The sequence below is a fragment of the Trichomonas vaginalis genome, chromosome III (assembly GCF_026262505.1).
Source record: "Trichomonas vaginalis G3 chromosome III, whole genome shotgun sequence".
NCBI lineage: Eukaryota > Parabasalia > Trichomonadida > Trichomonadidae > Trichomonas > Trichomonas vaginalis.
This window is the reverse complement of record NC_067205.1, coordinates 9559378-9584537: the sequence shown is the minus strand read 5'-3', so window position 1 is coordinate 9584537 and position 25160 is coordinate 9559378. Positions and strand designations below refer to the sequence as shown.

Here is a 25160-nt window from a genome sequence, read left to right as displayed (position 1 = left end):
AAGATTTTGAAAACTTTCTTTTTCAATAGAATGCTTCAAAATTTCGGTCAGATACGTCAGATTCAATGTAAAGATTTTGAAAAATAACTAAATATCTAGAATCAGTAACATAACATTATATTTAACACGATTTTTTAAATCATTTTCTGCTGATGAATATTTTGTGTGCCTTCAGAATTTATTATCCGCTTGGAAATTCCTCGATTTTTTCGATATAATTTCTATATTGATTTTACTCAATATTTTATTCGATCAATTTCGGTTCATTGAAAATTGCTTTTGCCATGGTGTTATAGACCGAAAATAGATTTTTTCGGTTTTCTCTTCAAATAATTGAAAGAATGATACTATTATAGGTTTATTATATTATATAGCATATAATCATGCTATAGCCGAAAATTATAAGTTTTGAGAAGATTGAATATAACACAAATAAATTTGAATGTAAGTTAAATTGCTTGTTGTTTTTAATAGCTATTTAATGAGAAATCCAATATTGCAAAATTCAAATTGAATGATTGAAAGAACAGAAAAAGTCATTCTTTTCAATTTCGAATGTGTTTCATTGTATTTATAATTATATGGCAAATAAGATATTTAAATTTGATTTTTGAAGGAAAATTCACAAAATTGAATAAATTCAAATAATTTTTATTCAAAAATAAACTAGTTATTTGAGTTTAATACTAATTATCTATTCAAACTACAAAGTTTGTAATTTAAAATATTTTGTGAGATCAGATTGAATTAATTCAAGGTTCTTTTCAATTAATATAAATGACCATATTACGCATTTTCGAACATTTTAAACCAAATATATAAAAATGGGAGACGAATGTTAAATTTGCTACACATGGGGGAGTTGTCTGCAAAGTTTTAGCTCTTATCTCTAACAAAAAATTAATTTTTAAAAAAAATGACCGAATACGTTTCACAGCGAGAAAAAAATAAAAGGCAAGATAGAATTTTCTAGACATAAAGAAGTTGTTTACCGAGTTTTAGCTCTTATCTCTAACAAAAAATTAATTTTTAAAAAAAATGACCGAATACGTTTCACAGCGAGAAAAAAATAAAAGGCAAGATAGAATTTTCTAGACATAAAGAAGTTGTTTACCGAGTTTTAGCTCTTATCTCTAACAAAAAATTAATTTTAAAAAAATGACCGAATACGTTTCACAGCGAGAAAAAAATAAAAGGCAAGATAGAATTTTCTAGACATAAAGAAGTTGTTTACCGAGTTTTAGCTCTTATCTCTAACAAAAAATTAATTTTTAAAAAAATGACCGAATACGTTTCACAGCGAGAAAAAAATAAAAGGCAAGATAGAATTTTCTAGACATAAAGAAGTTGTTTACCGAGTTTTAGCTCTTATCTCTAACAAAAAATTAATTTTTAAAAAAATGACCGAATACGTTTCACAGCGAGAAAAAATAAAAGGCAAGATAGAATTTTCTAGACATAAAGAAGTTGTTTACCGAGTTTTAGCTCTTATCTCTAACAAAAAATTAATTTTTAAAAAAAATGACCGAATACGTTTCACAGCGAGAAAAAAAAAAAGGCAAGATAGAATTTTCTAGACATAAAGAAGTTGTTTACCGAGTTTTAGCTCTTATCTCTAACAAAAAATTAATTTTTAAAAAAATGACCGAATACGTTTCACAGCGAGAAAAAAATAAAAGGCAAGATAGAATTTTCTAGACATAAAGAAGTTGTCTACCAATTGTCAGCTGTTACTTCTTCTCAAAACTGATATAAAATAAAAATCTTTATTATTTATTTAACCTTTATTGTTTCATTAAACTTCATTTATTTTATATTATAGTTTTATTCTTTTAGCTACTTGTAAAATAATCTAATTTTATATCATCATTTACCGGATTATTCTTCAGTACATCGATTGTGTATCTAAAATAATATCATTATCCTTATTCTGTTTTTTCCAAAATTCTTTTAAATATCTTATTTGGTTAGATTACTTTATACTTTTTACTTTTATTTTTTAATTTCAAAAAAAATTTGGTGATTGTTCTATTCTGTTACAATGTGCATTATCATATTCTAATGAATTATTCATTACATACATTTAAAAAACTTGTTAAAAATGAAATTAAAAAATTATGTTTATTATTACGCTGTGAATCTGTCAACAGCGGTCATGCCTGTATCTGTATCCCATATTTGCCACAACCTTTCTGTATCTGCATTTGTGTATTTCGGTTTCAGCTGATACATTTGATTTGGCGTGTAATTTGTTCCAGTTAATGGATTAATTGGGAGATCTTCATGCGGTGTGTTATTATTATACTCCCAAATAAAGGCGGGAATAGCCTGAATGCTTTGGCAGCGCTCCAATTTCGGCCAGAATCTCTCAATCTTCCCATTTTGGTAGGGAGAATGAGAGTCTGTATGCCGCCATTGGACGCCTCAAAGATCAAGTAGATCTTGAAAGGTGCTCCTATTTTCTGAACGGTTGTCGGTCCAGAAACAATAAGGGGCGCCAAATTCAATGAAGGCGGAAGCCGCAACGTTCGCTGTCGTCGCTGCCAGCATATCTGGTATTTGTATACACGCTAGGACTTTGCGGCTAAAATCGTCGATTATGCCATAAATATACTGGCCACGAACACCCCTAAAATAATGAACATCTGCGTGCCAGATAAGATTGGGTGAAAGCGCCCAATATCTTACTGCTGTTTCTGGCCCGGCATGCTCTAATCGCGTCTTGGTGAAATGATTTTCTTTGAAGTATCTGCGTACTTCTCTATAAGATACATCAATTTGTTGTAATTTCAAACGTTTCCATTGTTTTGTTTGACCACAGGGAAAGGCCCAGTGGTCATGTATCACAGCAAGAGCTTTGATTTGGTCGTAGGGATTGACCCTACGACCTTTCTTGCCTTTAGGCAATGGGATATTCTGTAAGCTAAATTGATTTTGTAAAAAAGATTTTGAAACATCTAAATATTTGAAATCATTTGATTGAAGGGTTGGGGCGATGGGAACATGGGTGCAAGCTTCTTCCCATGTCATTTTACCTTCTTCAATCTGATTGGAAATACCAATTAGGTAAATTCGATCGACATACCCTTTGTAAGGATTCATTCTAATGAAGTACGTTAACAATCAAAATATTCTATAAGTGTCTAGTATGGAATTCAAAAGAATAAAGAAAATGGTAACGTAAATAAACGTATTACGAAATAATTTATAATTAAAATGAAAAAAGAAAAAATAATAAGTAAATTGACTGGAAATGAAAATGAAAATCAGTGTACAGTTTTATTTTTTTCTCGCTGTGAACGTATTCGGTCATTTTTTTAAAATTAATTTTTGTTAGAGATAAGAGCTAAAACTCGGTAAACAACTTCTTTATGTCTAGAAAATTCTATCTTGCCTTTTTTTTTTTCTCGCTGTGAAACGTATTCGGGTCATTTTTTTAAAAATTAATTTTTTGTTAGAGATAAGAGCTAAAACTCGGTAAACAACTTCTTTATGTCTAGAAAATTCTATCTTGCCTTTTATTTTTTCTCGCTGTGAAACGTATTCGGTCATTTTTTAAAAATTAATTTTTTGTTAGAGATAAGACTAAAACTTTGCAGACAACTCCCCCATGTGTAGCAAATTTAACATTCGTCTCCCATTTTTATATATTTGGTTTAAAATGTTCGAAAATGCGTAATATGGTCATTTATATTAATTGAAAAGAACCTTGAATTAATTCAATCTGATCTCACAAAATATTTTAAATTACAAACTTTGTAGTTTGAATAGATAATTAGTATTAAACTCAAATAACTAGTTTATTTTTGAATAAAAATTATTTGAATTTATTCAATTTTGTGAATTTTCCTTCAAAAATCAAATTTAAATATCTTATTTGCCATATAATTATAATACAATGAAACACATTCGAATTGAAAAGAATGACTTTTTCTGTTCTTTTCAATCATATCAATTTGAATTTTGCAATATTGGATTTCTCATTAAATAGCTATTAAAACAACAAGCAATTTAACTTACATTCAAATTTATTTGTGTTATATTCAATCTTCTCAAAACTTATAATTTTCGGCTATAGCATGATTATATGCTATATAATATAATAAACCTATAATAGTATCATTCTTTCAATTATTTGAAGAGAAAACCGAAAAAATCTATTTTCGGTCTATAACATTGCTTTTGCCATGGAAGAAATTGAAAACTCTATTCAAATATTCGGATTTTAATCTCTAAAGCAAAAATAGCAACATCCGCAAAAATACAAATTTAAGTTAGAATTTTTTTATTGAAAAAACAAAACAAAATATGGCTTTCTTGTACTTTTGGTGCTTTACCGCTTCACTAAAAAAGATTTCTGCAATCAATGTTACATATAGACCATATCCAAATGATATTAAAAATTTCAATGATTTGTTTGCAGCAATGAGAGAAGTTTATGACGAAGAGAACCTGACAAGAGCCGGATTTTTAATTGCTAAAAACTCAAGTTCCATATACATCGATGATCAAAGTTCTGGTTCAGGGAGAACAACAATTGATTCTATTTTTTTGAACCCTACTAAATATGCAGGCTTGAGATTTCTTACTCGTGCTAATGATCCGATTATGGAAATAACTTTTGATTTTCTTTCTTCAAAAGTTTATCTTGAAAGTTATACAATTACGTATTCTAAAATAGAAAGATATATAAACCATTATCAATTATTTGGTGAGGCATCACCAGGCAATTGGATACTTATTGATGATCGCACTTCGAAAGATTCTGATATTATAAATCTCGGTCAAATAGGAGTAGAACCTAAAAATTGGGCTGTTCACTATAACCTTCCCCTACAAAAAAGGAATTACTCTAAGTTTAAAATGAAAAACATTGATATTAACAAGAAACAAAGCGATCGATATTTAGTTCTTTCAAAATTATTGTTCTTTGGTACGTTATATCCAGGTAAAATGCTTTACACTCCAGAAAAAGCTTTGAGAAAAGAAACAATGATATTTAATTTTGCAATGTTTTCCAATTTTTAATCGGAATAAAAACTTTATTATGTATTACACTTTCAATTGCAAATGGTGTTAAACAAATGATAAGTCTTGTTATTATACTACCTATATGCTCATACTTTAATGTATAATTTGAAATGTCTCATTAGATGCTTTATTTAAAGAATTTATCAATAGAATTATTTACATTGGTAGTCGCTATGTAGAATTGTTCTATAGAGGAAGGAATTTGAACGTCCAATTGAAATATGTGTTGTTGAATTTACAAAAATAGCTTTTTTTTACTAAATAAGACCATTAGGGAAATTGAAATGTTGACATTTCCTTCATGGATGATTCTCATTTAAAGTTTTGAGCAAAGATTGTAATTTGGAAAATTTATAAAAAAATTATAAAGGCAATCTTTCAATAAGCAAAAATTAAACAATAATTAACGTATTTAATAATCAAACAAAATAATAGCATTAATCAACAACTCTTTTTGATGGAGATTTAACGTTAGCTCTTGTATAAAGAAGGTAATTATAAGCTCTTCTCTGAACAAACTTTGCCCGGCTCTCTGTGAGCTGATATTCTGGTTCATTATTTGCAATTCTTGGTGAACGTGGAGATCTTGGAGTTCTAGCTGTATGTGGTGTTCTTCGTGGTGATCTCTGAGTGGTTCTAGCTTCTCTAGGTGGAGAAGGTTGTGAACTTGTGTTTGGTTTTGGAGATAAAGGGGGAAGTTGAGAAGAATCTTCTTCATCAGAGGATTTATCTTCAACAACTATCATTGACTCATCAACGCCCATTAAATGTCTGGATTCTAAGAACGCAAGACCTTTTTTGAGAGAATTTATATCAGATTCTTTCTGATTACGCATTCTTTGAAGAGTATTTGTATAAAACGTTTCTTTTTCAGATATTCTATTATCATACTTGCTTTCAATATCGCCACATCTTCTATTATACTCTAAATCAAGATGGTCTTGGTAATCTTTCTTTTCTTTAGCCTCAAGATCATTTGCAGCTTTAAGAGCTTCATCAAGAGCATCGCATCGCTCAAGATTCTTGTAAAAATCGACTTTTCTTTTTGCGTCAATTAAATAAGTTGAAGGTCTAAATGGCTGTTTAGGGGATTTTGCCCATTCACTTTCAAACCTCTTGAGATCTCGTTCCTTGCATTTCTTAAGGTTATCGATCTCTCTGTTCTTTTGATTTTCTGTATTTTGTATCTCGATATCCCATGATTTTTCTTTACGATCAATACTATTTTGCACTCTTTGCATGCGCTTGCTCTTCTGATTTAAGAGTCTTTCTTGTGCTTTAAGAACTTTTTCTTGATTTTCAAAAACAATTAAACCGTTGATACCTCGTTCAATTGCATCTGCAAGTACATAATCTGTCTTTTGTATTGCTTCGTACTTTGCAGTTCTAAATTTCTGCATTAACGCTTTTCTAAATTGAGGAGTTCTCAAATCAACTTCTTTGCCTTCGATTACATCCTGAAGACACTGCTGAACGTCAGCATCTGTAAAAGCAATTTCGCTTAAGTATCTCATTTTTTCATCTTTTCTTTGTTGCTCAATATTGTAATCATAAATAAAAGCTAAAGATTTGTTAATTTGATCAACAGCACTTTTGTTTCCTTGAACTTGGTATCTCTCGCGATCCTGCTTTAGATTTACTTGTATCTGTGGGTATAATGTTGGATCAATTTGATCCATTGAGAGACCATTAACGATTGATAAGCAAATGACATAAATCTCTGTTCTATCTCCATCCATATATACATATTTAGGAGCAACAATATTCTTAGGCTTAAGCGTATTGTTGTTCATAAAAAAATACTCTTGTAAAAAATATTTTTTAGCAACGATTTTTTCTTACACGTATTTGTGGTTGAGTTGAAAAACAACAAACATCTGTCGTACTTGTTTGGCATCAAAAAAACTCTATTAGAATCTTATGATTTATTTTATTATCCGGATTAATTGAATTTTTGTGAAGAATTGTGAAGTAATGCGTAATAAATATTAAATACAAATTTCAGATCTAATGTAATTATTAGATTGGGACTTATGAAATATCATACTTTCTTTATTTCACATCAAAATTTTTAATGAAATCTAATGTTTGTTTAATTTTTTAAATTTTGATGGTTGAATTCTGGTGTAAATTTGTTCACCATAAGCTAAATCATATTATTTTGAAGTAGCATAGAAAAATACAATATGCGAAATATTGATTGCTATGAAATAAAAAAAATAGATGAAAAACATCTTGAATTTCATGTAAAATTAAATATCAAACAATAATTTATAAACACATGTAATATAAAACAATAGATACTCTGCCTAGTTTCGCAACATTTTGTTGTGAGTTTGTGGTCTAACGATTTTTGGAAGCGTAGAGTTAGAAATTCTAAGCTTATTAAGCTTAGTTGGCCCTGTATTCCGAGAAAGTCCAGTTCTTGCATTGACAGGAGGGTTATTAAGAAGTGGATCGTTTGGATTACCGTTTTTAAGACGTTCCATTGCTGCTTTGAGTGCATTCAAGTCATCAGAACGTCCTTTCTTAATACTAAACTCTGTTTTTTCGTAGTTAAAATTAATCTTTTTCATTTCATCTTCTGGAGACTTTGGAGCCTTTCCTTTTGGCGCTTGCTTGAGTTTCTTGATTGCTCTTTCCTTATAATCTTCGTTCAAAAAGCTCTGTGTGTCCCAGTATTCGACTTTTTTCTCATAATCTTTGTAAATCTCGAGTAACCTTGTTTTATATGTTTCTACGCTCATATTTGCCGGATAACCAGGCATTAGAGACTTATCCGCTGTCTTTCTTATGTTTTCTATTAAAGATTGGACGTGAAATGAATCCAATTCATGTCCATTTTCAAGACATTCCGAAGTATAGTAATTCAATTCGTCTGTAATTATGTTGACGATATCATATGGGAGGTCGGGGAATTGCGCTCCGCATAACACTTTATAAACAATGGTCGTTGGTTCGTGCTTTAGAATTTCAGCGACGTGCACAGTCATTCCGTTTTCAAGTATTGATAAGTATTGTTCGTCTGAATATTCTTTATCTTCTTCCTCTATTGTATTTTCAACTTGGTTTAGCGAATTAGGTAATTCTACAACTGGAAAGTTATGCCCCGAACTGAGAGATCTGAATAGCTGATTTTTGCTAGTCTCTTGAGGAACCTCCTCTTCGATAACCTCGATTAATGGTAGCAAAGGTAAAGGTTCGACAACAGGTTTCGAATACTTCAATGAATCTAGCTGGGAAAAAGATGAGCACATCTTTCCTGCTGCATTTATCTGTATGTTTCCGCCGTAATTGAATGTTGCTGCTGAATTATGTCTGTTTAGAGCTAGATCGATAGATTTTGGATCGTAGCCCATTGCTCCCACTTTTTTGCATTTCTTTTTTGTAAAAGTTCTTGAATATTTGTTGATGGCTCAAAAGAATCTCGGACCGAATCAACTTTAAGGGTGCACCCGTATGTACGTTTATTTGAGAGGAGGAGGATTACCCTCTCAATTTTGAGGGATTCGTTAGTTTATTTTCTCGATGAATATGCAATAAAATTTGATTTTTACCTTATCAATATACTTCATATAATATACACATGTTCATGTAAAAACTTTTTTCCAAAATCCTCAGGAATTAAGGGATTTTTGAATTTAGGGATGCGACGGGAGAAAGGGACAAACTATCCAGGGTCACTTTTCAAAGGAATAAAAAAATAATAAAGATGGGGAACAGGACAAATTTGCCACATGGCACTTTTTTTAAAAAATTTAATGGAGCGGAGCGATACTCTGCTGCAGGAGCCCCAAGGCTCCCAATCATTACGAAAGGGAGCCTCAGGGCTCCTGAGAATCCATCAGCAGAGGCCTTTTCATTTGGCCTCTGCTGATCAAAGATTCGGCGAAGCCATTCTTCGTCTCAGGAGCCCCAAGGCTCCCAATCATTACGAAAGGGAGCCTCAGGGCTCCTGAGAAACCTCTTTGAGAAGGTTTTCTTAAAGAAAACCTTCTCAAAGATGATTGTCAGCATTCACTCAAAATCTACCAAGAGTTTCAAAATTTCAAATCTATCTGAAATGAAGCTTTGAATCTCTTGTATATCTAATTGTAGAGGTACCTTTTCAAAATGTCTTCTATTGATTAAATTTAATCAGTAAAAGTCATTTTGAAAAGGTACATCTCTATAATTGCTATTGAGCATTCACTCTTGGAACCTTGGAGCTCTTGTGTAGTGCATGAAAACTCCAAGATTCTAGCATAAAACATATATCATAGACATAATTTCTTCAAATATAATTTAAGGTTATTTTTTAAATTAGAAAAGCGTAATTTAAGGTTATTGAAAAGTGACACCTGGCAAATTTGTCCCGCACTCATGCGACGGTTTTACGCCATGACCGTTTAAAAATAGAATAATACGCCATTTTTGGGGCCGAATGGCGGGTACGAAGTAGCCGCCATTCTGCCGAATAACAAAACAATACAAAATTATCGCCGTCCTCTTTTTCTTTCTTTCTTTCTTTCTCTTTTTTTTTTCTCTCTCTCTTTCTTTTCTCTTTCCTCTTTTTACTCCTCTTTCTCTTTTCATCATTAAACGTAGAAAGATATATTAATATTATTTTAAAATTAAAAAAAAAATAAAGAAAGTATAATAAGTAATTATTTAGTTATCGATATATATATATGTAAAGTGATAATCTGAGGATAATCTGAGGAGGAGTCTGAGGATTAGACTGAGGAGTAGTTTGATGATAATCTGAGGAGTTTGAGGATAATCTGAGGAGTAGTCTGAGGAGTTTGAGGATAATCTGAGGAGGAATCTGAGGATTAGACTGAGGAGGAGTCTGAGGATAATCTGAAGAGGAGTTTGATGATAATCTGAGGAGTTTGAGGAGTAGTCTGAGGAGTTTGAGGAGTAGTCTGAGGAGTTTGAGGATAATCTGAGGAGGAGTTTGAGGATAATCTGAGGAGGAGTCTGAGGATAATCTGAGGAGGAGTTTGAGGATTAGACCGAGGAGTAGTCTGAGGAGCTTGAGGATAATCTGAGGAGCTTGAGGAGTTTGAGGATAATCTGAGGAGGAGTCTGAGGATTAGACCGAGGAGTAGTCTGAGGAGTTTGAGGATAATCTGAGGAGGAGTCTGAGGATTAGACCGAGGAGTAGTCTGAGGAGTTTGAGGATAATCTGAGGAGGAGTCTGAGGATAATCTGAGGAGTAGTTTGAGGATAATCTGAGGAGGAGTCTGAGGATTAGACTGAGGAGTAGTTTGAGGAGTAGTCTGAGGAGTTTGAGGATAATCTGAGGAGGAGTCTGAGGATAATCTGAGGAGGAGTCTGAGGATAATCTGAGGAGGAGTTTGAGGATTAGACCGAGGAATAGTCTGAGGAGCTTGAGGATAATCTGAGGAGTTTGAGGATAATCTGAGGAGGAGTCTGAGGATTAGACCGAGGAGTAGTCTGAGGAGCTTGAGGAGTTTGAGGATAATCTGAGGAGGAGTCTGAGGATAATCTGAGGAGTAGTTTGAGGAGTAGTCTGAGGATAATCTGAGGAGTTTGAGGATAATCTGAGCATAATCTGAGGAGGAGTCTGAGGATTAGACTGAGGAGTAGTTTGAGGATAATCTGAGGAGGAGTCTGCGGATAATCTGAGGAGTAGTTTCAGGAGTAGTCTGAGGACTAGTCTCAGGACTAGTCTGATGAGGAGGACTCTAAGGAGTAGTCTGAAGAGTAGTCTCAGGAGGAAGATCTGAGGAGGAGTCTTATGAGGAAGATCTGAGGAGTAGTCTGAGGATGATGAGTAATCTGATAAGGAGTAGTCTGAGGATGATCTGAGGATAACCTGATGACTATTCTAGGAGTGGTCTAATAAAAATGTAAAATATTTTCAAAGAAAAAATTCTATGAATTTTATATTTTAATTCTTAGCATTATACTGAATAAAATAAACATAAATATCAAAATTTGAAATTGAACACGCCAAAAAATTGATAATCCACATTCAATATTTTGTAAGTGGCGTACTTTTTGAATACTCGCCATACGCCTTGGAGTTCTCAATTTTGAATTCGCCTTTATTTGGGCGACCTCAGAAAAATACGCCATTAAGAAAATATTGTATGAGATTTTAAATTTGAACACGCTCTACCTTAAGGAATTAAATTTATTAAGATATATTTATATATAATAAACGATTACTTAAAAAAAGTATTTTATCGCTTATGTAAGTTTCAAAAAAATCACGAAAATAAAAAAATCAAGATTAAAATTTTATTTTTAATTTTTGAATTTCTCAAATGGCGAAATTTTTGGGCGAACAAAAAAAATGTACGCCCGGTCAAATGGTGTGTTTAACGCATCCCTATTGAATTTTAAGAATTTTTTTCGAATTTTTTCGAAAAAAAAATATTTTCAGAACAGCCTTAACGGCTAAGATTTAGGAACAATGTTAAGTATCAAAAAGAAAGGAGGTCTGATATAGACAACATATATCGTTGAAGGTTGAAAAAATCTCTAATATTTGAGCCCAAAATTTCAAATTTTAATTTTTTGAAAAAAGAGGCCACCCGTATGTACGTCTATTTGAGAGGAGGAGGATTATATTTTTGAAAGGGTGAAACATTATGAATATGTTAATTATATAATAATATGTATTATTATAAAAAAGAAAAAATAAAGCACATTAAAATTTTTCTTTCTTGATTTTTTTACAAAATCTACTTAGAATTATGCAAAATATGACTAAATAATTATAAATTTCAAGTTAAATTTTAATTTTGATAAATAATTTAAATTTCAAAATATCAAGTTCAGTTCGACTATGTATGTAGTAATTCCTCAATAAAGTGCCAAAACCCTATTAAAATATATGAACATTTTCAACATTTTAATGTTTTTATTTAAAAATTTGTTGGAATATGAGCTTCAAACAATTATTATGTAAATAAAAATAATTAAATATATGTATTTATTCGTATTACAACCGTAGTAAGTCGATTCTTCCTTTCTTCTACTGAGGTTTGAATTTGATTTCGAATTGTAAAGAGATTCAAAGGGAAAATACTAGCGGATAAAAACTACCTCCATGAAAGGGTCATAATGGAGTCAAGTTGTATTTTGTGATATTTTTTGCTTTTCGAGCCTAAATAGGTAGCCAAGATAATGCCTAAAAATAAGGTTCTAAATTCTGAAGTTTACATGATCCTCTCGTGTGCACCCTTAACAATTAGGCAATCCTTAAACTTCTGAAATCGTTAACGAATCAAATTTTCGGTTAAATTATTAACGATTTCATGTTCTGCTTGAAATTCATCGAGTGAATCGAATCCTTTTGGAATTGGATCACCTTGTAGTCGTATGAAAGATGGTTGTCGATAACACATTTCAATCGGCGCTTGTTCATCAGGTTTATCCTGGTCAAAGACAATGATTGGGTTGGAAGGATCCTTCCCATTCTTAATCTTTGTCATTATCTTCTATTGAACAATTAGTAAATTAAAAAAAGCCGAAAGAAAAGTTTTGATAAAATAAACTTTTATTATTTTATTTTTATAAAGTTTACAAAATTTCGGTAATTTTTGTTACCTTTTTTCATTTCCCTCAAATATATTCAAAAGCATAATTTATTCAAGAATTATATTTCATTCTATATAAGCAGAATCTATGGCATTCCAAACGGGAACCGCGGTTGGTTACCATGGATTTCCGTCACCGGTCACATTTTAAAGATTTTTAAAGCCTTATAAAAATATGCTTTGTAAATCATTTTTTGTAAATCGGCAAAAATTTGGTAATTTTCTTCAACTAATAAATCTGCGAATAGCATTTATAATACAAGAACAATCTTTTAAAATGCGTTTGATTCATTTTTGTATAATTTCATATAGGCACATATATTCTTCCGGGACTTTCCGTGATTTTACCGTAAAATCATTAGTTTACACCAATTTTTCCGTATTTTGAATAGTTTACTGCACTTTTTCCGTAAAATTGAGTTACGGGAATCCGCAAAATTTCCGGACCTCATTTTTCATAGAATATAATAATAATATTTGATAAAAAGATATATTATTTATATTTTTGATTTTTGAATTACGGAAAAAGTGAATTGTTAACTTGATTTTTTTATATGGTTAATTTTTCAAATGATATTATGAAGATCTAAAATATTAAAAGTAAAAAATTGAATTACGGAAAAAGTGAGGTCAAAAGTGAAATAAATTTGCAGAACAATTTTCATTGAAATAAGACATTGAGTATCACACTTTAGTGAATCAACATCTATAAGAATGAAGTGTTTTGAAGCTGAAATAATATTGAATAGAAATTAATTTTTTCTGAAATTTTGAATGAAATTATGGGAAATAAAAAAATTACTAAATATTGTATTCATACAAATATATTATTTTAAAGGAAAAATAGATGCTGATAGAAACGATGAAAAATTTTGAAAACTTTACAATTAATTTATGTTCGTTAACCACAGAGCTTGCAATCCAAAGCTCACGTTAGACTACAAGAGTCATGAAGTCTCATACTAAGGGATATCCAACATATATTTTAATAATCTAATGTTTGTGACAAATATTCAACATAAAATTAAGTTTTCGTTTCGTTACAAGGCATTCATACTTTGGAGATATCATATTTAATGTACAGAAAAGTTAATATTAAACAATACATGCTAAAGAATTAATAAATAAGATAATAAAATAAATTTATACGTAATTACTTTCATTTAATATGCTTTATGCTGTATAATATTGATTAAGAGGCATTAAAAGGTTCCATAGTCTGCTTTTATAGGCAAGATTTTTGATAAAAATTTAAAATTTTGAAAAATGATGAGAAAAGGAAAAAAAAGGTAAATGAGAGCAAGAGGAGGGAAAAAAAGAAAAAGAAAAGGAAGGGAAGGGAAACATAAAAGAAAGAAGGACATATAAAAATTTAGATGCGCATTCTTAATGCCGAGGCGGCTTGCCGCCGAGGCGCGATTTTTTTAGGCCTCTACGGTAACCCGGCAATGTTTTTTTAAATCTTGTACAGCCCTAGCAGAATCCTTTCGAAAATCATCCAAAAAAATTTTTCTGTTATTTTGGTCAATGAAATAAACTATCAGAATTCGGAATAACAATTCGATAGCAATTTGGGAACTCCAAACCTTTCTGCCCATTTCATGTTATCGATTGAGGAATAAAAACAATAAATTTTATGAATTTGATACAATTCCAAAAGCGATTATACAAAAGAAGTTCTATTGACCAGAACAGGTAAATTTTCACTCCAAAAAGAAAATTAATCGAATTTTATTAACGGAATTTTATTGTCATTTATTTTTCATGCCATCATACTCATTTTCCTGTTCTTTCAAATAACTCGTAAGATGCTATATCATTTTCAACTATCTGTTAGATTGATTAAAGAATGGAATCTATTTCTTCATAATATTCATCATTGGATACAAAACTAAGTTTTTTAGTCAAAATGCATAATTGGAGTACATACGCCAGTCTTGAATCAATAAATTTGGGCACTTTTTTAAATTCTACCTTTGATTCTATAGCAGAAATCAGTTTGCAGCATAGTTTTTCTAGATATTAAGTATGATGCATTGCATTTTCCTTGAATATGATGATCATTTGTGATCATGAATAAATTTGATAATTATATAATGAAATTTCATAACTATACCGTATTAATTGGCTTTTTGCAAATAGTAAGTTATTTAGCCTTTTTTCACATTTCCTTTTGTGAAAGAAAGAGCTCTATTAACATCCATGAACATACTATTTGTGATGTTTGATATTTACTAAGACATGTAAGTGAATAATGATGTATAGTTCATTTCTCTTTCATCGCAATGAAATCAGCATAATATAAATGATATTCAGGTTCTTGAGCTAGTTCTTTTGCATCTTGAGCTAATATTCATCAATAAGCACTATATGCTTTATGTGATATGAGTATAGTATTGTTTCCTTCCACCACATAATCAGCACCACTATGCCTGGCTTCTATTCAATATATTGATATGGCTTAATTTAAATTAGTATCCAATCAACAAATTGAAATTTCATAATCATTAATAATCAATCATTGTGATTAAGAGAGGAGAACAAATTGATCAAAGTTTGATATTTCCATTGAGAAAACCAAAAATCGGACTAGGTATTTTTGATCTAAAGCAAGATAAAAAACACTATTTTTTATGAATATTTTATTCAAATTTTATAGTTTTGATAAAGAAAATTATTATTTAGTTGAAATAAAGCAGATAATTCTTTTAATTTTTGATATTGATTTAAATTAGATAAAATATTCAATAATTTATATTTGATCAAATTTAAAATTAAATTTCATTTTATTCTATTGATATAAAAACCATGTATATTAGATAAAATAAAAATTCACATTTACTTCCTCTTATTTCTTAAATAAAAAAAATATATAATAAAAAAAATTATTTCTTACTCTTCTACGCCTTCTTCCTCTTCACCTGCGTCTTCTTCCTCTTCTTCCTCATCTTCCTCCTCATCCTCTTCCTCGTCTTCTTCCTCATGATCCTCTTCTTCTTCTGGTTCGGCCTTTGTAGTGGTTGTTGTTGTAGTTGTTGGTTGTGTTGTAGACTGTGCTGGTGTTGACTTCTTTGTAGAAGCGGACTTGGCTGACTTGGAATAATAGTATTCGGAGCCATCTTCTTCGTAGTATTCCTCTGAGTTATTTGTAGTACTCTTTTCAGCTGGTGGCATGTAAGAACCAACTGGCTCTGCTGGATAGTAGGCTGTAGATGCATTTGGATCGCCGAGATATTCGTAATTGAGAGAAACTTCGACTGCAAGATTGTTCTTCATGAGAAGACGTGCTACGCGCTCCTTGAATGTGAGTTTTCCAGTTGGCTGCTGGACTTTCTTTGGAGCCTTCTTGCCGATTCCGCGAGATTTAACGGCTCCGTATGTTTCTGTGGAAACATAGGACTCTGAGTATGTTGGCTGGCGATGGTGCTGATGATGGTGGCCTGATGAGTGATGATGATGGCGGCGTGGAGCTGTTTCGTATGTTTCTGTGTAAGATACTGGTTCTGGTTCGCGATGGTGGGTACGATGATGGGTGGACTTCTTCGGGATATCGCGTGTAACTGGGCGAGAGTGGTGGTGATGACGCTCTGGCTCTGGCTCGCGATGATGATGATGGCGATGAGAGCGATCTTCGGATTTCTCAATACCGCGATGGCGAACTGGAGCTGCGGAATAGGATTCGGCAACTGATTCGACAAAAGCAGTAGAATTGTCTGGAAGTGGTGTTGGTGGCTCTAAACGTGGACGTGTTTTAGAAACGAGAGTCTTAAAGAAGTTTTTCTCTGAATTAAACCTGAAATCACGAGCAATTGGTGTTGGTAATTGATTTGTTTTGATTAATCCGCCGGTTTCAACATTTGCGGTTTGAAGAGTTTTCATCATTCCATTTTCAAATAAGAAATTGCCAACAAATCTTGCAGCGAGTGTATATTGCTTAGATTGGTTCATTTGTTTCGCGATTGATTTGCCTTTGATTTGTGCTTTTTGGTTAAGTTGAGAAGAGATCATATGAAGGAAAAGCTTTTGGATATCCTTCGATCCTGCAATATTAGTAGCGGTCGTGCTCGATGGGGCGCCTCTACGATCCATGAATGAATGCGAAACGTTAATGGCGGTTTATTATGAAATCAAATGCGTTAATTTTCTTTTGACATAAAAATATAACTATCAGCTATTGCAGAGATAGTTATTGAATTTTTTTAACTTTGTCTCAAATCTTACACGGATTTTAGAAATGCGTTAGCCACAAAAATTTTTTTCATTTAGCCAGTTAAGCAGAAAATATCTGTTTACTCATCACAAAACAGTTTTGTTAATATTTTGTTTGCTATCCAAATCACATTTTATGTTGGAATATGAATGCGTTTCTTCAATTGAGTTAATATTGGGCTTTATAAAACATATAAGATATTAAGCGATCATTATAGTTGAGTTTTCATATGGAATTGATCGGATATTAATTAATCATTTTAAAAATACAAATTCTTTCTCAATTGTTTGTTGAATTGATGAAGTTATATCAATAGAATTAATCTAACATATGACAATTTATATTATCTCATTGATATTCTTATTCGAATGCAACAAATTCATGCATAAAAAGAAATTCTTTAATGAATTGTTTTTCATCTCATTTGCTTGGTATTTTAAAGTATATGTGGATATTATTTATCTTATATTTAAGCTAGAATTTCATTAGAAAAAAGAATTATATTAAAATAAAACCATAATGTTTAGTCATTTATACGCATGCTTTATAATTCAAATCTAGCTTGCTTAATAGCGTCCTTCTCAGCCTGATTTAGCTCCGTAACATTAAAGTGTTTACGGATTTCTTCAATGAACTTCTTAGCGTCTGTTTGACCATCATATTTCTTTCTGATACCATCCTTGAAGAAGTAAACTGATGGAATATCATTTACTCTGAATGCATCAATAACTTTCTTGTTATTAGTCCAAGCAAATCTAATATCTGTAAGGGAGAGGTTGAATTGAGCGAATGAGAGAGCTGTTGGTGCCTTCAGACGCTTTGTAAACATTGCAACAAGTGGTTTCTTTGTTGCAATATCTGTTTCTTTAAGCATTGGAACGGATTTACCAATAATTTGTGCAATAAATGAGTAAATTTTATCTTTTGTAACTTCTGTGTTCGGGAAGAAATGAGCTTTGCCTTGCCAAAATACATAAATAACTGGTGTGTAAATAATACGAAGACGTGTTCCTAATAATAACTCTTTATTGACATCAACCTTTATGAAATTGCAAATATCACCAAGATCATCGCGTGTACTATTAAATTCAGATTCATATTGATCGACGTATTCATTTTTCGGTGTTACAAATAAAACGACATATGGCTTTTCGTTTTCTACATCATATAATGTTGAGTATAAAGATTTCGCTGATGCTACTCCAAAGAGGAGACCAATCATTGAAATTGAATTGATACCATCATTTCAATTTAAAAATAACTCATATATGCTGTGCTCGTTGTGAATAACAATAATTTTATATAAAAATGAAATATCGGAACTTAGCACTTTTTTTACTTCAAATGATCCACCCCAAAAAATAAAGGATAAAGACCCTATTTTTTGTCACTTTTCTTTCATATCAATGCAATCTCCAGCTACAATTATTACGAAATATTCTTATGCAGCTGGAGCATTAGCATTCTTTTCATCAGTAATTTTATTTAAATTGAAGTCTTTCGGCGAAATTCCAAAAAAATTAAAGCAAATTAATTTTCATTTGATTATTTTTGCAATTCTTAACTTTGGAATTTTAGTACAGCAACCATTTATTATCCAACTATACAATGATTCAGGATATTCCAATTATCAAATGATAATTTTATATTTTATTCCATTTATCATTAAAAAAGTCATTAAACTCATTATTAATAACGATACAGAGATTCAATTCGCAAAATTTATGATTGCATTTTCATCAGTTCTGTTTTTAAGTTCATCTTTCATTAGAAATTCAAAATCATTGAGAATTCATATTCTTTGCGCATTTCTTGATGGTTTCGGCTTATATTTTGGCGACTTACTCATTGATGACTACGAAATCGGCTTTGATGATTTTAATAAAGAGACTAATACTGTTTTTATCCATATGAAATCAATAATAAAGATTGCATGCGTATTTATAGCAAGCTTGACTGGCAATTATGTTACAAAAATTTCTTCATTAGGTTTTATTTTTTATTTTGCTGCTGGCTGTTTCGCATCAGCTCTACCTCTAATACTTTTATTAGATTCAAATATTACATTTATGATTCCAAAACGGCCAAATAAGAAATCTCCAACAGTTTTTCACATTTGTTACGTCATTTTTACGGTTGCACTTATAGCATTAATTAGTTTCACGCCTATCATAGTCAATACGAAGCTTCAACTAGCTCAATTTACAGATATTTTTACTTTATTAGTTTATATTTATTATTTATCGATTCCTATTTCCGAAATATTCATGAAAATGCTCGAAAAGAATAACTTGTGCATCGGACCATCAACAATTGCAATATTTTTGTTGTTTATCTCATCTGAAATGACACGCACTCATATGCAATTGAATCTAGTATTCATTTCATTATTACTGATATCAGTTTCATATAATGGCTTCATTAAAATTGTTTTCCGATCAAAATTTGAAAAATTATCAATATATCTCATTTCTTTCATTCTAGTTATTTCATTATCACTAGTATCTAACGAAATTGCCTTCTATATTATCCCTCTTCTTATAGCAATTGCTAATTGCACCCTTATATTTTCTTATCTTTTATAAGATAACAAATAATATTCCCCTCTCTATGTTTTTGTTTTGTATATAAAATGCATTATCTATTTAAAAACATTCTTTTTAAAATTTTTTAATTCTGAGTCTAGATGTATTGATGCTATTGAATAATTGATTCCGTATAATGGTGAAAATTACATTAAATTGTTTATCATCTCTTAACATTTTACATTCAGATGTATTCAAAGCAAATGTTTAATGTTGAATGATATATTTCCAAAACCAATTACTTATAAGGACAAATAGTCAATGGTTAACTTGCAGGAATGATTTAAACTAGTTCCATTTGCAATTTCTTAATTTCATTTTACAACCAAATGAGCTAAAGGAATTTTATTGGCGCTAATAAATTATAATGTCAATGTATATCTTTATAATATAGTCCATATTCTCAAATCGTTCAAACATATCTTTTCTGTTCCATTATCTTTGGGAAAAAGTATTCATTCAAGGGCAAAATTTTACAAGGACATTATACATATTTTATATTTATAACAAAAAGTACCTATTATGGCTAAGTACACATCATGGAATGACGATAAGTACGATAGAAACCCTTGGCCTTTCTTGGAAATGGTAGCTAAGAACAACCAGATCCCAAATGATCACCTTCGTAAGTACTGGTACCACCGCGTAAAGACATACTTCGATGATCCAGCTCGTGCTCAACGCCGTCGCAATGCTCGCAACCTCCGTGCTAAGAAGATTGCCCCACGTCCAGCCGAAGGCCCACTCCGCCCAATCGTCCGCTGCCCAACAGTTCGTTACAACATGAAGACACGCCTTGGCCGTGGTTTCACACCAAAGGAGCTTGTTGCTGCCGGATTCGATCCAGCTCTTGCTCGTTTCCAGGGTATCGCTGTTGATGCCCGCCGTGCCCACTCAAAGGATGCTATGGTTAAGCAGAACGTCGAACGTCTTCAAGCTTACAAGGCTCGCCTTATCAAGGTCAAGAAGGGCGAGACAGTCGAGCAGGTTAACGATGCTGCTCTCTTCGCTCTTCCAAAGGCTCAGAACGAAATCAAGTTCCGTGTTATCAAGGCTGAAGAGGCCAAGAAGGATCTCTTCAAGGAGAAGACAGACAAGCTCAAGGCTTTCCGCGAGGCCAAGAAGGAGAAGGCTGCTGCTAAGCACAAGAAATAAACCAGACATGCTTATTTGTGAGCTTACATTAAATTTTTCATTATAATTTTACAAGTTTTACTAACATTACAACAAAAATCATACAAAATGTTATTATATCTTACAAATAATTGATTTTTGTTGTGAAATTCAAAAAATGAAATTTAATTTTCATTTTCAAAATTAGACAAGACATGATATTTTAAACAGTCTTAATTTTAACTATGCCTGATTTTTTTTTGTTAAGCAAATTTTGGAGTTTTTAGAGTGCGAAAATTGGCAATCCGACTTGCACAAAAAAAGAGAGAACATACTGGCGTAACATACTCATTATTTATTGATTATAAATAAAATATTTCATAAAATATTCGACATTCCTTATATTTAATTGATGTTTGTACCATACGGAAGAAGAACTTCCACTACTTGTTACAATCAATTTTTGCTGTAATATGGAGAGAGGCTTCTCCATTATCATTTATTTTCATTGATACTTGCACCATGTGAAAGAAGAAGTTCAACAATTTCTTTACAATTATTTTCTGTTGCATAATGAAGAGCAGTTTTTCCATGTTCATCTTTTTCATTGATACCTGCACCATGTGAAAGAAGAAATTCGACTATTTCTTTACGATTATTTTCTGTTGCATAATGAAGAGCGGTAGATCCTTGGTTATTTTTTTCATTGATATTTGCACCTTTCAAAAGAAGAAGTTCGACTATTTCTTTATAATTATGATATGCTGCCTCATGGAGGGCAATGCTTCCATTTTTATTTTTTTCATTAATATTTGCACCATGCAAAAGAAGAAGTTCGACCATTTCTTTACAATTCCTATACGCTGATTCATAAAGAGGGGTTCGTCCAAAATAATTCTTTCCATTGATATTTGCACCATGTGAAAGGAGGAATTCAGCTGTTTCCATACATTTTTTCATTGCTGCATTGTGGAGAGCAGAGTTTCCAATTTTATTTATTTCATTGATATCTGCACCATGTGAAAGAAGAAATTCGGCTGTGTCTTTACTATTATGAGCTGCTGCGTTATGAAGAGCGGTAGATCCTTGGAAATTTTTTTCATTGATATTTGCACCTTTCAAAAGAAGAAGTTCGACTATTTCTTTATAATTATAATATACTGCCTCATGGAGGGCAGTGTTTTCATTTTTATTTTTTTCATTGATATTTGCACCTTTCAAAAGAAGAAGTTCGACTATTTCTTTATAATTATAATATACTGCCTCATGGAGGGCAGTGCTTCCATTTTTATTTTTTTTCATTAATATTTGCACCATTTAAAAGAAGAAGTTGAATTAATTCTTTATTGCCGAGTTTTACAGCACAATGGAGCGGAGTCATTCCATTTTCATCTCCTTTATTGACTTGATCCTTATAAGATGAGTCAAGTAAAAATTTGCATAAATCAGAATTTTGCGATTTAATTGCAAAATGTATAACATTTTTTCGACCGGTGGCGGTTTGATAAGGAAACTCATTATTTCTGAAGATATCTATTGTTTGCGAAAATGCAGCACACCATGGAAATATAGAGTCTTTCCTTTGTTCGAAAAGTAAAAATACTGCCTTCAAGTTTTGACATTTGATAATATCTTTATAACCGCCATTTTTGATATATTTGATCCATTCTTCAAGATCAAAATCTTTATTCTGTACAACATAATCAAGCATTTTGTTATTATGCGTTCTTACAATTATTGTGAGACAAAAATTATCAATTTTATTATCTTTCAAACATTCGTTGATAATGTCTGGATTTCTTCCAATTATTGAACAGAGAAGACACCTTGGCGTTATTTTCCTGTTTTGATTTGAAATTAAGAAATAGAAAATGTTAACAGATCCAAAATAGGCGCATGCTTCAATTAATGATAACCATGTATCAGGTCGAAGAAAATTATTGTCAAGATGGAATAAATCAGGAATTAATATAAAACTATCATTTTCTATACATTTTTGAGAGACATATTCCTTGAATTTATCAATTTGATCGTGAATTACTATAAATTCAATTGAATTCTCCATAATGACACTGGAATATGAAATTTTCTCATCGTAAGTAGAAATTTTATTGAGTATTTCGACGTACTTCTGTGCAGAGGCATAATTGTATCTAACTGCTATCTGAATTGCCTTTTTGAGTTGCTTGATGGAAAGATGATACTTCGAAATCAAAGTATTAGTAATTATATTGTACATATCTTCAATAGGTTCGCTAGATTTTATGAGAAAGAGTTTTTCAAAAGCCTCTATAAAGTCTGCATATTGCTGAGAATAGTCAGAACTCATTAAAAAAAATGCACAATTTCTTGATAAAAATCACATACAATTTCTTGATAAAAATTTTTGATAATTACATTCGATCGTTTTTTGCTAGAAAGGTGAGAAAAAAAAATCTCTGATAAACCTATTACTTAGCAATTACGTACTATAATATGTTTAATCTTTTGCTTTCCCATGAATAAAAATACCTTTGACTTAAAATCCCTTATAGTGATAACATGGGAAATTTGCATTTTTTGCTCAATCTTTTATTTTTTTGTTAGTATATCTTTCACTGGATCCTGACAGTAAATATTGTGCTTATGCATGTCCAAAATTATTACCGCTATGTAGAGATAAAGTAATTTTTTTACAAATTTTACAACTATTCAAACTTGTTTTTTTTAGATGAGTAAAAAACAAACTTCAGATGATCCTAATTCAGTAAATACAGAGAAAACGGAGCAAAGCGAAAATACACAAATGAATAGCGGCGAAGGAGATGAAAATAAAGAACAAACGAATGGCGAAGAAGAAGAGGAAAAGCAATTCACCATTGAGGAAGCAATTGAGTACTACGCAGCCGAGAAAAAGCAAGCTATTGTCGATTTGAACTTTAAATATGCTGATGAGTGCGATAAAAAAATCGAAAATCTAAAAGTGATGCAAATCCGTGAAAACGTTGACCAATTTTGTGAAACATTTTTCGATGAGCTCGATAAGACCTACAAGAATTATCTTAGAAAGAGAAAACGCCTTATTAAAATCCATTACAAAAACGAATTGAACATTAGATCAGAATATTCAGCGAAATTTGCTAACATTCAGACAATACAAATAGTTCAATACCAACAACTCGAAGATGACATGTTTAATCAGTATACTCGCATCGCATTAGCTCCACCTGAGCAATCTTACTACATGGCGATGGATAAATCGAAGAGACTTGCTAAGTCAGGTAATTTTGATGAAGCAAACTACATCCGCGATAAAGCAGAAGAAGATCATAAAGCATACAAAGACAAAAGAGAGCAGAGCCTTGCTGTACAAGTCCAAAATAAGACTAGCAAGTTATTTGAAACACAATCCAAGGAAATTAGCGCTCTCAACCGAACAATGAAGAAAACTTTAGTTGCATTCCAGAAACAAGCTGATGAAGAACTCGCAGCTCTTGATAAATCAATTAAGATCGAACTTGACAAGAAATTTTCCCAATACGCTGACGTTCTTAACAAGAAATACGCTTTATTTAATAATCCGGACTTTCAACCATCAAAATACTTCGAACAGAACTACACATACTACCTTGCCGATAAAGGCCTCGTAGAAGCTCCTGTTCAGAAGATTCGTGAAGAAAAAGCCAGAAAATTAAGAGTTGAAAGAATGAAGCAGAAGAAGGCACAATTAGCAGCTGCGCAATCCAAGAAACAAGAAGAAGAGGAAGATAAGGTCGAACAAGTCCCACAGACTGATTCTGCTCATAATGCGCAGATTATTCAGCAAATCGTCGACAACCACGACAAAGCGATGGAAGAAGCAAAGCCAGATGAAGAGGAGAAGAAGGCAAATGAGCAGAAGATGGAGGAAGAGCTAAAACGCGCTGAAGAAGATGATGATGATGAAGAAGAAGAGGAAGAATTCGAATACGAAGAGGAAGAACCTGATGATTACTACGATGAAGAGCCTGAGAATGAGGAAGAAGAAGAGAAACCAGTAACTACACCTCACAAACCAGATCCAACAAAGAGAGTTAAATTTAATCTATCTGGAACACCCCTCGAGAATAAATAAATAAATAAATTGATTATTATTGATTTCATTAACAACTAATATACTATTTATTGTTTTTAATCTATCTGGAACACCCCTCGAGAATAAATAAATAAATTGATTATTATTGATTTCATTAACAACTAATATACTATTTATTGTTTTTAATCTATCTGGAACACCCCTCGAGAATAAATAAATAAATTGATTATTATTGATTTCATTAACAACTAATTGTTTTTAATCTATGTTGTACATATATCTTGAGAATAAACTCAAATCCTAGTTTTTTAGAAATTGTTTTGAGTTTCTCTAAATCAATTTTATAGAAATTCGTCTTAATCGGATCTATACATTCTGAAACTTTATCTGAATCTTCAATATCATAATAATACTCTAGGAATTTAATTGAATTTTCAATGTTGATTTTTGTATTGTCAACACAGTTTTTTCTATACATATCAATTAATTCTTAGCATCCAAGTGCTAATCTAATGTGAAATAGATCAAATAATACGGTTTCATCAAGATCAAAATCAGTCTTTCTACGCAAAAGGATATCTTTAAGAATCTCATATGTATCTTCGGATTGT

General features: G+C 31.5%; 8 protein-coding genes across 8 annotated transcripts, besides 8 other annotated features; 2 read left to right on the top strand and 6 right to left on the bottom strand.

The window, feature by feature from the left end:
* Positions 1–289: 289 nt before the first annotated feature.
* Positions 290–1132: a mobile genetic element.
* Positions 1133–2130: 998 nt separating this feature from the next.
* Positions 2131–3102: a mobile genetic element.
* On the bottom strand, positions 2425–3102 carry TVAGG3_0672310 (integrase core domain-containing protein; the record flags this gene model as incomplete). Its single annotated transcript, XM_051242453.1, has 1 exon — positions 2425–3102. The coding sequence occupies one exon, from the start codon at positions 3100–3102 to the stop codon at positions 2425–2427; it is 678 nt and encodes a 225-aa protein (XP_051089040.1).
* Positions 3103–3340: 238 nt separating this feature from the next.
* Positions 3341–4174: a mobile genetic element.
* Positions 4175–5204: 1030 nt separating this feature from the next.
* On the bottom strand, positions 5205–6826 carry TVAGG3_0672280 (uncharacterized protein; the record flags this gene model as incomplete). Its single annotated transcript, XM_001330565.1, has 1 exon — positions 5469–6824. One exon carries the CDS (start codon positions 6822–6824, stop codon positions 5469–5471), a length of 1356 nt encoding a protein of 451 aa, XP_001330601.1.
* A 445-nt stretch (positions 6827–7271) lies between these two features.
* On the bottom strand, positions 7272–8489 carry TVAGG3_0672270 (uncharacterized protein; the record flags this gene model as incomplete). The annotated part of the gene is made up of 1 exon (XM_001330566.2): positions 7341–8024. The coding sequence occupies one exon, from the start codon at positions 8022–8024 to the stop codon at positions 7341–7343; it is 684 nt and encodes a 227-aa protein (XP_001330602.1).
* A 198-nt stretch (positions 8490–8687) lies between these two features.
* Positions 8688–8746: a mobile genetic element.
* Positions 8694–8719: a mobile genetic element.
* Positions 8747–9393: a mobile genetic element.
* Positions 9394–11377: 1984 nt separating this feature from the next.
* Positions 11378–12231: a mobile genetic element.
* A 1640-nt stretch (positions 12232–13871) lies between these two features.
* Positions 13872–14064: a mobile genetic element.
* Positions 14065–15293: 1229 nt separating this feature from the next.
* Positions 15294–16693, bottom strand: TVAGG3_0672210 (uncharacterized protein; the record flags this gene model as incomplete). Its single annotated transcript, XM_001330567.1, has 1 exon — positions 15480–16676. One exon carries the CDS (start codon positions 16674–16676, stop codon positions 15480–15482), a length of 1197 nt encoding a protein of 398 aa, XP_001330603.1.
* Positions 16694–17295: 602 nt separating this feature from the next.
* Positions 17296–18039, bottom strand: TVAGG3_0672200 (DNAJ protein ERDJ3A family; the record flags this gene model as incomplete). The annotated part of the gene is made up of 1 exon (XM_001330568.2): positions 17342–18019. One exon carries the CDS (start codon positions 18017–18019, stop codon positions 17342–17344), a length of 678 nt encoding a protein of 225 aa, XP_001330604.1.
* A 1865-nt stretch (positions 18040–19904) lies between these two features.
* Positions 19905–20581, top strand: TVAGG3_0672190 (structural constituent of ribosome; the record flags this gene model as incomplete). Its single annotated transcript, XM_001330569.2, has 1 exon — positions 19905–20537. One exon carries the CDS (start codon positions 19905–19907, stop codon positions 20535–20537), a length of 633 nt encoding a protein of 210 aa, XP_001330605.1.
* Positions 20582–20990: 409 nt separating this feature from the next.
* TVAGG3_0672180 (ankyrin repeat protein family) lies at positions 20991–21812 on the bottom strand (the record flags this gene model as incomplete). The annotated part of the gene is made up of 1 exon (XM_001330570.1): positions 20991–21812. The coding sequence occupies one exon, from the start codon at positions 21810–21812 to the stop codon at positions 20991–20993; it is 822 nt and encodes a 273-aa protein (XP_001330606.1).
* A 1398-nt stretch (positions 21813–23210) lies between these two features.
* TVAGG3_0672170 (uncharacterized protein) lies at positions 23211–24852 on the top strand (the record flags this gene model as incomplete). Its single annotated transcript, XM_001330571.1, has 1 exon — positions 23461–24588. One exon carries the CDS (start codon positions 23461–23463, stop codon positions 24586–24588), a length of 1128 nt encoding a protein of 375 aa, XP_001330607.1.
* Positions 24853–25160: the final 308 nt, after the last annotated feature.